At 43.3% G+C, this 15,979-nt stretch overlaps 1 protein-coding gene across 2 annotated transcripts in view; it reads left to right on the top strand.

Annotated features, from left to right (window-relative positions):
• Positions 1 to 1,759: 1,759 nt before the first annotated feature.
• The window catches only part of DNER (delta/notch like EGF repeat containing), a 404,738-nt gene continuing 390,518 nt past the window's right edge, over positions 1,760 to 15,979 (top strand). For both annotated transcript variants that reach the window (XM_082249031.1, XM_082249030.1), the window contains exon 1: positions 1,760 to 1,988. In XM_082249031.1, coding sequence (XP_082105157.1) covers positions 1,857 to 1,988 — 132 coding nt within the window. In that variant the 5' untranslated portion in view covers positions 1,760 to 1,856. The remainder of the gene's footprint in view (positions 1,989 to 15,979) is intronic.

Here is a 15,979-nt window from a genome sequence, read left to right as displayed (position 1 = left end):
TTGCTCTATCACACCAGTTCAAAAATTGGCCAGTAAGTTTGGCACTGTGTTTACCAGCCTTAACTCAGCAAAAGAGGCAATATTGTTGCAGGACACAAATACACTTGTAAAGTATGCTCAGATAACACCCCGCTTCAATCTGTGGTATTGGGGGTCCACAGGTTTATTACAACAGTTCTACAAATAATTGGCCAGTAACTGTTGTCACTGTGTGTAGCACAGTTTACACAGCAAGAGGCAAATTTTTGCAGGACTAAAATACACTCTTAGAAAATTATACTGTTAGATAACACCCCACTTCAATATGTGGTATTGGGGGGGCCACTTGTCTATCACACCAGTTCAAATAATTGGCCAGTGAGTTTGTCACTGTGTGTACCAGACTTAACAGAGCAAAAGAGGCAATATTGTTGCAGGACACAAATACACTTATAAAAGTTTACTCAGATAACACCCCACTTCACTATGTGGTATTGGGGGGCCATTGGTCTATCACACCAGTTGTTCAAAAAAATGGTCAGTGAGTTTAGCACTGTGTGTACCAGACTTAACTCAGCAAAAGAGGCAATATTGTTGCAGGACACAGAGCGATTTTTGTGACTGCTGCCGATCTCTAACTGCCCCTAAAGCACCGACTGGGTACCTGCCCCTAACCTGAAAAGATACTAGTAGACCTATACCGAAATACCAGCCCTGAAAAGGACTTTTGTGGATCTTCACAGAGCTATTTGTGTCTGGCAATCTCTCCCTCATGAGCACAGGCAACCTCTCCCTACGCTGACAAAAAGCAGAATGTGAAATTGCCGCCAGCTCAGGTCTATTTATAGGGTAGGGGGCATGTCCATGTGCTGAAATGTTTCAATTAGCTGTCCTGTTCCACCTGACGGCTGTGTCATGGGTCAAAGTTCTCCCCAATGTAAACTAATATGGCCGCCGCAAACAATGCCATATGTCCGCAAATTTGGCGGGTAGCGAACAAGCAAAATTTGCCGCGAACCGACCGCCGGGCAAAACGCAAGGCCACCTATGACCTTATTATAGGCTTACCTGTAGGTATGAATTTAAAAAAGCCACTTTATTCTCCTTGTCTGACAAGAGAATAAATGCAGTTCAGCTTGTGAGAGAGCGGTGGTCTGCTGAGCCATGGTGACCTCTTCTTTGGACCCCATTGGAGCCGGCGGGGACTTTAAACCCTGTTAAGGGACAAGCTTATGCTGGCAGTGAGATTTGCTTTGTTCCAGACATGGAATAAGTTGTGCTCTTTCAGGCTAAAGAATAGGATGTTTTTGTTTGCCTTTTGGGGAAAAAAAAAAAAAAAAGACTGCGTTTACAAGTGCGTCTGGGTAGTGACCTAAATACCAATATACAGCACTATGTATCATTATATATCGATCATTCTGAAGAGGTACAGCAGTCTAGAATATACCTGCTCATTGAGGGGTGACGGGTGGGCACATTACCTGGGCACAATATCAGCTAATAAATGATTGCAGCCTATGTTAGGTAATATAATGGGCATCCTATAACCTGAGTGGCAGTTGGAGTGGGGGGGGGGGAATTCTGGGGTAAACATATCTGTGATTAGTGGGAGCTGTCATTGTCATGGTGACCCCCCATCCCTCCTGTCCCCCCACATCTCCAGGAGGATAAAGGAATCCATTCCCCATCCCTCTGCCTCCTCCCCCTCCCCTCGGCTGTCACTCAGCGGGTTGTTATGGTAACAGGAGCCGGGCTGGTAGCAGCTCAGTGATCGCAGCATCCATCCAGAGAGAGGAGCGAGCGGGTACCAGGAGCACAGCCGCCACCACCGCCACCGTCACACCGGAGCACAGACACCCGCACACCCGGCCGCACTCATGGAACCTCCCTGGACACCCCGACCTCTGCACGGCCTCACCTTCCTCCTCCTCTCCGGGCTATTGCTGGTCTCCGCCGACCTCCCCGGGGGACCGTGCGGGGAAGAACCGTGCGACATCGGCGACACTCAGGTACGGCTATATCCTCTGCTATGGACCGACACCATACATCCCGGGACTGGCTCACCCCACACCCAACCACCTCCTATAGTGGGGATGGGGGGATACTCTACAAAACTACACAGGAGACAGAGATTGATTATTGATAGCTGATAAGACAGATAGGTGATAGAGACTAGATAGGAGAGGAGATATAGGTATATGATATGGAATATTTAGATAGGTGATAGATGATATATAGGTGATAGGTTGGTGAAAGATGATAGATAGGTGGTAAATAGGTAACTGACAGGTGATGTATGATAGAGACTAGATAGGGGATATAGATATATATAATTTATAGATAGATGATAGGTGATAAATAGGTGACTGACAGGTGATGTATGATAGAGACTAGATAGGAGATATAGATATATTATATGTAATTTATAGATAGATGATAGGTGATAAATAGGTGACTGACAGGTGATAGATGATAGAGACTAGATAGGAGAAATCAATATATTATATAGAATTTTTAGATAGGTGATAGATGATAAATAGGTGATAGATAGATGATAAATAGGTGACTGACAGGTGACAGAAACTAGATAGGAGATTTAGATTTATTATACAGAATTTTAAAATAGGTGATAGATAGTTGATAGATGATAAATAGACAATAGATAGGTCATAAATAGGTGACTGACAGGTGATAGATGATAGAGACTAGATAGAAGATATAGATATGTTATATAGATTTTTTAGATAGGTGATAAATAGATGATAGATAGGTGACTGAGAGGTGATAGATGATAAATAGGTGATAACTATGTGATAGGTGACTGAGAGGTGATAGACAATAGAGACTAGATAGGAGATATAGATATATTTTATAGACTTTTTAGATAGGTGATAAATAGGTGATAGATAGGTGACTGAGAGGTGATAGATGATAGAGACTAGATAGGAGATATTGATATATTTTATAGAATTTTTAAATAGGTGATAAATAGGTAATAGATAGGTGACTGAGAGGTGATAGATGATAGAGACTAGATAGGAGATATAGATATATTTTATAGGATTTTTAGATAGGTGATAAATAGGTAATAGATAGGTGACTGAGAGGTGATAGATGATAGAGACTAGATAGGAGATATAGATATATTTTATAGGATTTTTAGATAGGTGATAGATAGGTGACTGAGAGGTGATAGATGATAGAGACTAGATAGGATATATATATATATATATTTTATAGAATTTTTAGATAGGTGATAAATGATAGGTGATAGATGATAAATAGGTGATAACTATGTGATAGGTGAATGACAGGTGACAGATGATTGAGACTAGATAAGAGATATAGATATATTATCTACATCTTTTTAGATAGGTGATAGATGATAAATTGGTGTTAGAAAACATATAGGTGACAGGTGATAGATAATGCATATATGATAGATTATAGATAGGTGATAGAGATATAGATATATAATAGATTATAACTGGGTTACAGAGATAGATGATACAATGACAATAAATAGGTGACAGGTGATAAATGATAGAGAAAGATATAGATATATGATGGTTTATAGATACACCATAAAGTGCAGTGCACACTGTTGGCACTATATACATCCTATATAATATAGTAATATCATAGATTATAGATATATGATAGAGCATTGATAAATGATAGATTTTAGCTATATGATGGATTATAGATATGTAATAGATAGAAAAAAGGCAAAGCAGTGCACAAACTGTTGGCACTATTTAAATCCTGTATAATATAATTATATGATAGATTACAGAGCTGTATGAGATTATAGATATATGATAGATTATTGATATATGATGGATTATAGATGTAATAGATAGCCCATAAATAAAGCAGTGAACAAACTATTGGCACTCTGTAAGTCCTGTAAAATGGAAAAACTTATAGATTACTGATATATGATCAAACATATATATGGATAGATTATTAATATATATTTAATGATAGATAGATGTAATGTATTGGCATCGTTACCTGTATATTTCATCAATGGTAAACAATTAACAATTATATGGTGTCCATGAGGTCCACATGTATGTCATTATTTGGTAATGAAAGGTTAACCCCTGCCATGACTCCGGGTTGCTGTGGTCACATGGCCCCTAGCTTGGTGACATTGTGTGTTTTGTGTGACATTCAGCTGGCAGCTCTTGCTCACCTCTCCCCAGAGAAGTGCTGGAGAGAATTATATGTGATAGAAGTGTGGATGGGTTGTACACGGATGTCTTCTATGACCCGTTTTCCTTATTCTCAGGCATAGGGTTATGGCTGCTTTGTAGTCTCCTGCCACCGAGGGGACCTTGTGTTTTTTTTTTTTTTCTTTTGTGCAGAAAAAAGTACAAGGTTTTCCATCTTGGAAGAAAGGATGGAGCATGGCTGTCATTAGTGTTATAATGCCTGGGTGTTGTGTTATTGTGGTGTTCATATTTACAAATAAATAGGATTATAAAGAAGAAAGGATTTTAGCTGAGAGGCATAGATCAAGGCTTTCCTGCGTTTGTTCTCTAGAAGTGGATGCTATGTGGGATCCAGCAGCAGAAATGGATCACAGCATGGTTATCACACTTCTATCAAGTGCCAGGGTCTGAAAATAACAGTCACAGCTGGAAGCTCACGTGGGAAATATGTGTCAATGAATGGATTACTCATACACCTGTGATTAAACCGATCTCGTGCACGAACGTAAAAATGACAAGAATCACATGTCTTTGTTCAGCTCGTAATGCTTCAGATGTGGCCTAGACACCAAAGGATGTGTTTTATTTCCAGATCTCTGCGTTTAAAAATGGTCTTCATGTACAATGACATTTAGAATATTAACTGTGTGTGTGTTTATTTTTTGTTTTTTTTTGTGCTTTACTAGAAGGATTCAATGAGATGAGCATTTCACAAACAAGAAAGAGCACCACTGCTTTGTTACCAATGTCCTCTGTTGGCAGTTCAGTTATGATTCATAGAATATGTTTGGATTAGTGTGGGGATCGTATTGAGTGCCAGGCAACATCAGTTGGTGGCAGGTTGGTGATTTGTATTAGCAATGTGTTGAGTTTAACAGAATACCGTGTTGCCTAGCAGATGAGTGTCTGATATAGAGTTTGACCTGGCAACCCACCTCTTCAAAACGATGGCAAGAAAATGGAGTGAAAAAAGGCTCCAAAGTGTATTACATACAGTGCCCATAAATTTACAGAGCGTTGGATCTGATTGATCATATATATATATATATATATATATATATATACATATATATGTATATATGTACACACAACATGCTGAATGTTGCCTAGGATTCTAGCAGATAAGTGTCTGATGTAGAGTTTGATTACAATGTCACTTTCCTCTCCCCTTATATACAGTATATACATTCTCAAGATTTGAAGGTAAATTTGTGCTTGAAAAAGCCAAAAGATTATATTGTGTTGCAGTAGTTTTTCACCTACACATGATGTGCACACTGCTATTATATACTCATTGTAACTGCACTGGGCTCTGAACGCTACAGGCAATACTTGTATGCTCTATGTTCTGCTTGTGTGACAGGAGTACTACATTAATATGACTCCCTATAGGCACAATGATTTCATCTTGTCCACAGAATTTATCATTTACTTGTAGTGGTATTTTGGCAGAATACTTCTGTACAAATTCCTATTGTTTCATCTTTATCTTTTTTTTCTTTTTTTTAAATGTTTAAATCAATTACAGTTAAATAAAATAAACAGGCAACAGGCAGCTCGACATCATGTTCAATGTGCAATACATTTAGTCGTCATATGTGGGCTGGCTTCCATCTGTATGGATCCTCACCCAGTCTTCTTTGTTGGGTGCCAATAGAAATGAAATGAAGAAACATAGCAAGATTAGGGGAGAGAGATAAAAGAAGAAATGTGAAAATGGGGGGTGAGGGAATCTGTAGCTGGGGAGAGCTGTCAGGGTTGGGGTGCAGCCATAGACAATGAAGAATGGTTAAAGTTTGGGGGGGGGGGTTGGAAATATTTGATCCATAGTGATCATTTCTCAAAGAAAGACACTCTGTCTTTCAATATGGCAGTCATTTATTGTTAAGCATCATGCATGCTACTCTAGAGATAACCTCCTGAGATTGTAGGTTGGTGGACTTCCACGCCTTCCTTCACTATGGTCTTGTATTTTGTAAAGGCTGTAAAGGATCAGACCAGCCAAAATGATATTTCAGCTATAGGTAGAGTTTGTTGGGCTAAATCACCCACTGCCTTATTTTTTTCAGAAATTTCAGTAGTGACATGTTTTTGTTAGTCCCTGGCTCTGCTTGTCTGTTTTGGAATTTGTGATGTTTGAACCCACATTTGGGTGTCTCCATTTCTCTCCTTAATGTGGAATCCAGGAAGAAGAGTGGAAACTCCTTGCAATGGCAGCAGTAGGTCTGCTGGCCCAGAAATGTAAGCTTACCTAAAGCCAAAATTTTCTTTTTAGTTTTTAAAAGAGTGGTGAGGACTTAGAACAAAGTTGTATAAAGTACTCGAAACCCATACTTGAGTAAAAGTACAAGTGCTCAATCAAAAATTGACTTGAGTAGAAGTGGAAGTGCTGGATCAAAAAGTGACTTGAGTAGAAGTACTAAAGTATTCAACATTTTTTGTACTTAAGTATCGCAAGTAGTTTTTTAAAAAAAATTTGCTACTCAAGTACTGAAAGTAAAAGTACCAGTAGTTTAGAAAAAAAATTGCTACTCAAGTACTGAAAGTAAAAGTACAAGTACTGTGTTATGTAGTTATTAAAGAAAGAAGTCAAAAGTTTGAACATCATATTGTTTTTTATTATTTCAAATGCAGCATTTATTTATACATACAGTAGCATTTATTTTCATATGCGCTGATAATACACATTTTTTTGAGCTTCATGAAACCTGCCATCTACTGTTCTGGCAGTGGTAATTTTTATAATTGTAACGAGTAACTATGCAGCACAAAAAAAAATATCAGAGTAGAAGTATTGAAATCATTGAAAAAATGTAGTGAAGTAAAAGTGGAAGTAGGAGAAAAAAATTCTACTCTAGGAAAGTACAGATACCGCCTTTCCGTACTAAAGTACAGTAGTGACGTAGTTTTACTTAGTTACTATACATCTCTGACTTAGAACCTCTGTTAGGTTGTTGGTACAGTCTGTGTCTCCAATGGATGCACTGCATTTATTTGCCCTGGTGACAGCTATAATTGGAATTGATAGGAGCAAAATGTTGATATGTCACCAGAACAGAAGGTAAGAAGAAATCATTTAGGGGACTCCTGTTCTAGGGACAACTGTCTAAGTTAGGAAAGGTTCACTGCATAGAGATTTTCTCTCACTACCGGTTTTATGTATGGGACTTGAAGTGAAGGGAAATCTTCCCAGTGGGGCTTTAACTCATCTTACATTGCCTGCAATAATAATGTATTGGCTTTAGCTATACTTTAAGGGCAGGGATATTGCCACTGAACAGACTCTCTTCCTTCCCCTCATCTGTCAACTACTGAAATATCAGTTACGGGTACACTAATTCTTTAAACATGGAATTGACAAATACAGCATGCAGAGTGGAGGGTTTTGGCCTTCATTTACACACATTTGGATCAATTTTGCCATGACACATAGACCAGGCCTGGACCTGGGTTGCCAATTAGGTTGAAAACATTACTGATGGGGTCTAACATTTTTGAATCTTTACTGTTGTTTTAAGAAGCTTATATTTGCTGTTTTCTACACTGGCTACACTGTCGCATTCACGCACATTTTGTTGAGCGTGCATTAGTCTTTGCAATGCCACTAGGCATATCCGTCCATTATCAGTAAAAAATTATGGTAAATCTGTAGAATATTTTAGCCCCACAATCTCTTTCACTGCTTTGTGGGCCTGAAGTGCCTGAAGTACAATACTGTGCAAAAGCTTTAGGCAGAAGTGAATAAATGCTGTAAAGTAAGAATGCTTTCAAAAATATATATTTTAATTTGTTTATTTTAATTATTTACAATATGCAAAGTGAGCAAACAGAATCTAAATCAAATCAATATTTGATGTGTATACCCTTTGGCTTCAAACCAGCATCAGTTCATATACTTGCACGCTTTGTACATTTGCTCAAAGTCACGGATTTTGTAGGATTAGAATCAGGTTTATGATTAACCAATTATACCAAGCAGGTGCTAATGATCATTAATTTCATATGTAGGCTGAAACAAAGTCATTAAAAGAGAAGTATGGGAAACACACCTAGGTGAATTCAGCATTGGTCTGATGCTGCATCTGTCTCCCGCCGGCTCTAACAGTGAGAACTGAGCAATCAAGCATTGCCGATTGCTCGGTTCTCAGTGCTCTGTGAGCAGAGAGCTGGTGACTGTCAGTCACCAGCTCTCTGCTCTGCCATCCTGTGCTCACTGGAGTGCTGAGCTGTGGAGGGGATGTGAGCGGCTGGCTCTCCAGACTCTCAGCCGGGTGCCAGTCCGGGCATATGGGCAGATTCCAACCATAAGGTCACTATCCTTACCATGCCTGAATCTGGTCTGTGACGTAAGCTTCAGCCCGCTGTCTGCTGAAAACGGGTCACAGGAGAGCAAAACAAACTGCACTCTTGTAATCAACAGAAGTACATCCAAATGATCTTTGGCTGTACTTCTTTACCAGAAATAGAAACAGTTGTGTAGGAAGCTTAAAACTATGTGAGGAAAAGCTAAACACTACGCTACTAAGGTGAGGATGTGAAAGACAGTTTTATGTCACAGATCATAGACCACGGCAAGACTGAGCACATCAACAAGACACAAGGTAGTTATACTGCTTCAGCAAGGTCTCTTCCAGGCAAAGATTTCACAGCAGATTGGGGCTTCAAGATGTGCTGTTCAAGCTCTTTTTAAAGTGGAGTTCCACCCTAAATCTATACTTACCTCCATCTTCTTGCTCCGGGTCACCTGAAAAACAAATGGATAATCGCATTTTTTTTTTTTTTTTTTACTTACCTCGTATAGAAGAAAATATACTTACCTTACTTCCTTCTTCCTCCCCTCGGCGGCCACGGCCCGTCATCACTTCCTGGCTTTGCAATGATTCCTGGGAGCTGAACGTCATTGCTCCCAGGAATCATTGCACCTGCACCGGCCCCGACGTCAGTTCCGGGGCGCGCGCGTCATTACCTTCTAAACAACTTCTGGGCATGCCCAGAAGCTGTGGAGGGATGACGCGCGCGCACCGGAAGTGACGGCGGGGCCGGTGCAGTGCATCGTGGGACCGAAGAAGACGGAAGAGGACGCAGAAGAGGATCGCGCTGGCTTCAAGCTGCCCACACCTGAGATGGCAGCGCTGGGCAATACTTTTTCAAGGTAAGTATTTCTCCTAAAAGGTAAGTGCAACCCGGGACAGATCAGAGGCTAGCCATTGTGGAATGTGATAGCCCTGACTGTCCTGGGGGTATTTTTTATTAAAAAATGTATTCCCAGGGTGGAACTCCGCTTTAAGAAGCTCAAAAAAGCAGGCAATGCTGAGGAGTGTAGATGCAGTACTCGGCCTAGGAAACTTAATGCAGCAGATTAAAGATGCATCATGCTTACTTCCCTTCGACATTGGAATATGTCCTGCACAGAACTGGTGGAAACCAGTGGGACCTAGGTACACCGACCTACTGTCTGGAGACGTCTGGCCAGAAGTGGTCTTCATTGAAGAATTGCAGGCAAAAAGCCATACCTTCAACCTGGGAACAAGGCTAAGGGACTCAACTATGCATGAAAACATAGGTACTGGGGTGCAGAAAAATTACAGCAGTAGCTCTGGACTGATGAGTCAAAATTTGAAATTTTTGGCTGTAGCAGGAGGCAGATTGTTACCTGAAGGCAGGGCCGGCGCTACCAGTAAGGCGACTAAGGCAGCTGCCTAGGGCGCAGCTTAACAGGGGGCGCCGCCATTCTGCACCCCGAATCAGTAGTGGACCGGCCGGTGTGGCACTCCTCATGCTGTGCCGCCTGAGCGCTACAGCAAGCGAGCCCCAGGCAGCACACACCACTTGTCTAGAGCGCACATTAGAATAGTCGGGGCGCCAGAAGTGCCCTCCATAGAATCCTGGGGATCCAGCTCGGCGCTCACTGCCCTCCGGTCTCCGCCCCTCCAGCTGATTTCTGCTTGAAGAAGATCAGGAGCCGATCTCCAATCACACTCAGGGAGCTGGGCTTGTGCCTCTCCAGACGCCCCCCCCCCCTCTGCTCCGTGTTCAACTTCTGGCAGAAGCAGATTGCTGGACACCGGACAGTCTCCCATCCCCCATCACATGCCGAGGACAGCATGCAAGGTGAGATGATGTGTGTCCCGTCCTCTCCCACCCCTCACACAGACAACACAGTACACTCCCCCACCCGGACACTGGCCTCACTCTTCATACATGGGGGGCTGCATTGTATGATATTGGGGGGGGGGGCTGTATTGTATGATATGGAGGGGGCTGCCTGCATTGTATCATGGGGGGGGGGGCTGTATTGTATGATATAGAGGGGGCTGCCTGCATTGTATCATGGAGGGGGGGGGCTGTATTGTATGATATGGAGGGGGCTGCCTGCATTGTATCATGGGGGGGGCTGTATTGTATGATATGGAGGGGGCTGCCTGCATTGTATCATGGAGGGGGGGGGGCTGTATTGTATGATATGGAGGGGGCTGCCTGCATTGTATCATGGGGGGGGGCTGTATTGTATGATATAGAGGGGGCTGCCTGCATTGTATCATGGAGGGGGGGGGCTGTATTGTATGATATGGAGGGGGCTGCCTGCATTGTATCATGGGGGGGGGCTGTATTGTATGATATAGAGGGGGCTGCCTGCATTGTATCATGGAGGGGGGGGGCTGTATTGTATGATATGGAGGGGGCTGCCTGCATTGTATCATGGGGGGGGGGGCTGTATTGTATGATATAGAGGGGGCTGCCTGCATTGTATCATGGAGGGGGGGGCTGTATTGTATGATATGGAGGGGGCTGCCTGCATTGTATCATGGGGGGGGGGGGGCTGTATTGTATGATATGGAGGGGGCTGCCTGCATTGTATCATGGGGGGGGGCTGTATTGTATGATATAAAGGGGGCTGCCTGCATTGTATCATGGAGGGGGGGGGCTGTATTGTATGATATGGAGGGGGCTGCCTGCATTGTATCATGGGGGGGGGGGCTGTATTGTATGATATAGAGGGGGCTGCCTGCATTGTATCATGGGGGGGCTGTATTGTATGATATGGAGGGGCTGCCTGCATTGTATCATGGGGGGGGGGGGCTGTATTGTATGATATAGAGGGGGCTGCCTGCATTGTATCATGGGGGGGCTGTATTGTATGATATGGAGGGGGCTGCCTGCATTGTATCATGGGGGGGGGGCTGTATTGTATGATATAGAGGGGGCTGCCTGCATTGTATCATGGGGGGGGGGCTGTATTGTATGATATGGAGGGGGCTGCCTGCATTGTATCATGGGGGGGGGCTGTATTGTATGATATGGAGGGGGCTGCCTGCATTGTATCATGGGGGGGGGGGCTGTATTGTATGATATGGAGGGGGCTGCCTGCATTGTGTCATGGGGGGGGGCTGTATTGTATGATATGGAGGGGGCTGCCTGCATTGTATCATGGGGGGGGCTGTATTGTATGATATGGAGGGGGCTGCCTGCATTGTATCATGGGGGGGCTGCATTGTATCATATGGAGGGGGCTGCATTGTATCATATGGAGGGGGCTGCATTGTATCATATGGAGGGGGCTGCATTGTATCATATGGAGGGGGCTGCATTGTATCATAGCAGCCCCCTCTATATCATACAATACAGCCCCCCCCCATGATACAATGCAGCCCCCTCCATATGATACAATGCAGCCCCTTCCATATCATACAATACAGCCCCCTCCATATGATACAATGCAGCCCCTTCCATATCATACAATGCAGCCCCCTCCATATCATACAATGCAGCCCCCTCCATATCATACAATGCAGCCCCTTCCATATATCATATGGAGGGGGCTGCATTGTATCATATTGAAGGGGCTGCATTGTATCATGGGGGGGCTGTATTGTATGATATGGAGGGGCTGTATTGTATGATATGGGGAGGTTGTTTTGTGTAGGCTGTATTGTGTGATATGGGAGGTGTGCTGTATTATATGGGGGGGGGGGCTGTATTGTGTGATATGGGGGGGCTGTGTATAATGGACAGTGTCCCCGTCTACCCAAATGCTGACCTCGTCTGACTGATGGTGATCTGTGATTGGCTGTCTCCATGACCTTATTCACATGGATGGCGGTGAAGCTGCATTATTACCAACCACCAACCGGGAGGAGAAGCTGAGGTTGGTGGGGACTGTACACAGGTCACAGCAGAAATTACCCCCCATCAGTGTTCCTTTAAACTGCTTCCCACCTCACTACATCAACCACTGCGCTCACACTTGCGTAATGCAGAGATCTTCTGGCTCTTGGCTGATGTAGTGAAGGTAGGTCATATGGGGGGGGGGGGGGGCGGCAATTTTTATTTTGCCTAGGGCGGCAAAAATCCTTGCACCGGCCCTGCCTGAAGGGCTGGAGAGTGGTACAATAATGAGTGTCTGCAGGCAACACTGAAGTATGGTGAAGCTTTCTTGCAAGTTTGGGGCTGAATTTCTGCAAATGGAATTGGAGATTTGGTCAGGGTCAATGGTGTCCTCAATGCGAATACAGGCAGATACTTATCCATCATGCCATACCATCAGTGAGGCGTGTAATTGGCCCCAAATTTATTCTGCAGCAGGACAATGACCCCAAACATACAGCTAATGTCATTAAGAACTATCTTCAGCATAAAGAAGAACAAGCAGTTTTGGAAGTGATGGTTTGGCCCCCACAGATCCCTGATCTCAACATCATCGAGTCTGTTTGGGATTACATGAAGAGACAGAAGGATTTGAGGCAGCCTACATCCACAGAAGATCTGTGATTAGTTCTCCAAGATGTTTGGAACCTACCTGTTCCTTCAAAAACTGTGTGCAAGTGTACTTAGAAGATGCTGTTTTGAAGGCAAAGGGTGGTCAGACCAAATATTGATTTGATTTGGATTTCTCTTCTGTTCATTTACTTTCCATTTTGTTAATTGATAAAAAAAAAAAAAGAAAAACTATTTAACACTTCTATTTCTGTTCTATTCCTAATTTACAGCATTTTTTCAAACTTGCCTAAAACTTTTGCACAGTACAGTAATTTTTACCCCATATACTGTTAGCTAAAGCTTCTAAAATTGACCATAGATGGATTAAAATTCAGCAAGGGACCGGATGAATTTCGATCCATCTGTGGCTGTACTAACCATCAACTTTTGTCAAACAGGACTGCCTGCTGCAGCCAATCAGTAAACCATTGTGGAGGTTATGTAACAGCTGGCTACTGTCATTGCATCAATTACATCTCAGTTGCACAACAGATGACAGCACAATCCATCCATCATTTGAGACAAACTTTATTGTATTAAAACAAGGTACATGCATGCAGAAGAGCAATAATGCTTTTTTACAATAAATAGAACTTACTGATAGAGTAAATATAGAGCTAATTCTGGTAATGAGTCATTGCCCTTCGAAATTAAGAAGTGGGGTTTGCATTTAAAATGAAGATTCAGATCTTATGAAATTATCCTTTAAGTACTCGCTACAGCCGTCCCCTCCCTTCTGGACTCCGCTCTCCAGCTGAAGACCCCGAGCACATGTAAACTTGGCATTGATACAGTCACCTAGCATGCACCGAGGCACCACCTCTGCCAATCACCAGGGCCGTAACAATGCCTGTGCCCTCACTTGTCAAGATTCCTCCCACTGCCCAATATGCCCCTCTATTGGAGCAGTGTGAAACATTACAGACAAGCTAAGCTGCACCTGAGCACCATGAGCAGACCCTACCTATAGATCCTGCTCTCTGGTAAGCAAAGAGCAATATAAATTTACCTGGTGATCTCTCTGATAAGCTGAAAGACCCCAAAACAATACTATCTTTTCCTTCACCTACCTAGGAAAGTACTAAATCCAGCCCCCGCCAAACTGAGTCATGTCCTCATTGGCTCTGGGTATCCGCCACTACAAAAATACCTGTACAAAAATATATCCCACAATCTTGGAAAAGGGAAATAACATATGCATAGGGCCATGGGGTATACCCCATATGTGGCCAGTGAGCACAATAATTTACGTAAAAAAATATAGACCTCCCGTACAATAATTTACAAATCTGCATGGAAGGATCCACCAAGTTCATTTTATCAATGCACCCCCGCCAAACAAAAATTGCTTGACGGGAAATGGTTAAGCATCCTATGCATGGGGGCCCCTTGCAAACCTGCAAAGAAAATGTGAGCATTTAGCAAATTTACATCCTATGTACTCACAGTGAGACTGCCCTCTCCGGAGAGGCGACCTTCTCACCTGAAGAATCTCTAACACTTGCATTCATATAGAGACAGCTGAAGCATCCAGTCCTCTAAGGGCAACTCTTGACTCAACGTCCTGTTGTGTTCCTGTAATAGACAAACAGAACAGCCTGCCAATCTGACTAAATAAGCGTATTCTGTACTTGTCCCATTTGGAGAACCATATGAATAGCAATAGGCAAAGTCCCTGCCAATTACCAGGGTACTGACTCTTTCCTATTCTAGTTAGACCCACAAGTTAGTATGAAGAAGTGCAGAGTCCATCTGACTGGTGTTCACAGTGTCCCTCTCTCTGCAACACCGAGGCAACACATCTTCTCCTGGCGGCATGCTGTCATTGCTGGAGTCTTAGCAATAGCTGGCCTACTTGTGAGTGTCTGTACAAGCTCTTCAAGGGGTCCTTTTTCTCTGCACCCTTCTCTCTAAAGAGAGACAATGAGCCACTACCCCTTTTTTTCAAAAGGTAGCAACTTTTCAGAGTAGAGAAGCACAACTCTCACTTGGCCTCACCAGGTTATTTGTGGACGCATAAACACTGCTTTAACCATACTGCCACCTGTATAGAAGAATTAAGTCTTCTTGCTCTCTCTAGCAGCAGACTTGATGCAACTACTTTATCTTCAGGACACTCTCTAGCATTCCCTGGATTGACACATGTCCACTTTCTCTTCCACTGAAGGGATGACCCTCACATGACAGGCCACATGACAGCGATCTGTACCCACTGTAGGCAGAATCAGATCTTTTCCAGTGTCTCCCTTCCAGTCAGCTCTGCAGGACCTCTGGGTTCAGCTCCTCTTTAACATTTAGGCCCTCAGGTCAGCCACCCGAGGCGGCATGGCAGCTTTTACAGAGGAGGGGCAGCCGCCCCCTCCCTCCAGGACCTCTCTGCAGCCAAAAACTTCCGAGCACATGTAACCTTGGTATTTATACAGTCACCCATCATGCATTGATGCACTTTCCTCTGCCAATCACCATTACTTTAACAATGCCTGTGCCCTCACTTGTCAGGTTTCCTCCCACTGCCCAATATGTCTCCCTATTGGAGCAGTGTGAAACATTACAGACAAACTGAGTGGCACCTGAGCACCATGAGCAGATCCTACCAATGGATCCTTCTCTCTAGTAGCCAGAAAGCAGCATACATTTATATACAATACAAAGACCCAAAAACTATACTCTCTTTTCTAGCACCTACCTAGGAGGGTGCTACTTTTTTTAAGTATGTCATAAAAGTTTGTATGTATGTATGTATAAAATATATCTATATCTCTAGTCTCTTACACTGCCTGATACAGAGTGGGGTGGGGGGGGGGGGGGGGATTTGCGCATATGGGAACTTGTGAAGAGTAGGGGGTACATTTATGACGAGGTGAGAGCTGTGAAGAGTCGGAGGAGTTTTACAGATGAAGGGGTGGATCTTAAACAGGAAGGAGTGAGACAAATTTAGATGGGGTTGGTGCTGATTTTAGTCTTGCCTAGGGCAGCACAAAACCAAAATACAACATTGTATACACCATCCACAATCCTGCCAG

The sequence above is a fragment of the Pelophylax lessonae genome, assembly GCF_965119305.1.
Source record: "Pelophylax lessonae genome assembly, chromosome: 3".
NCBI lineage: Eukaryota > Metazoa > Chordata > Amphibia > Anura > Ranidae > Pelophylax > Pelophylax lessonae.
Note: the sequence above shows the minus strand (reverse complement) of the source record. Positions and strands in the feature narration are given on the sequence as shown.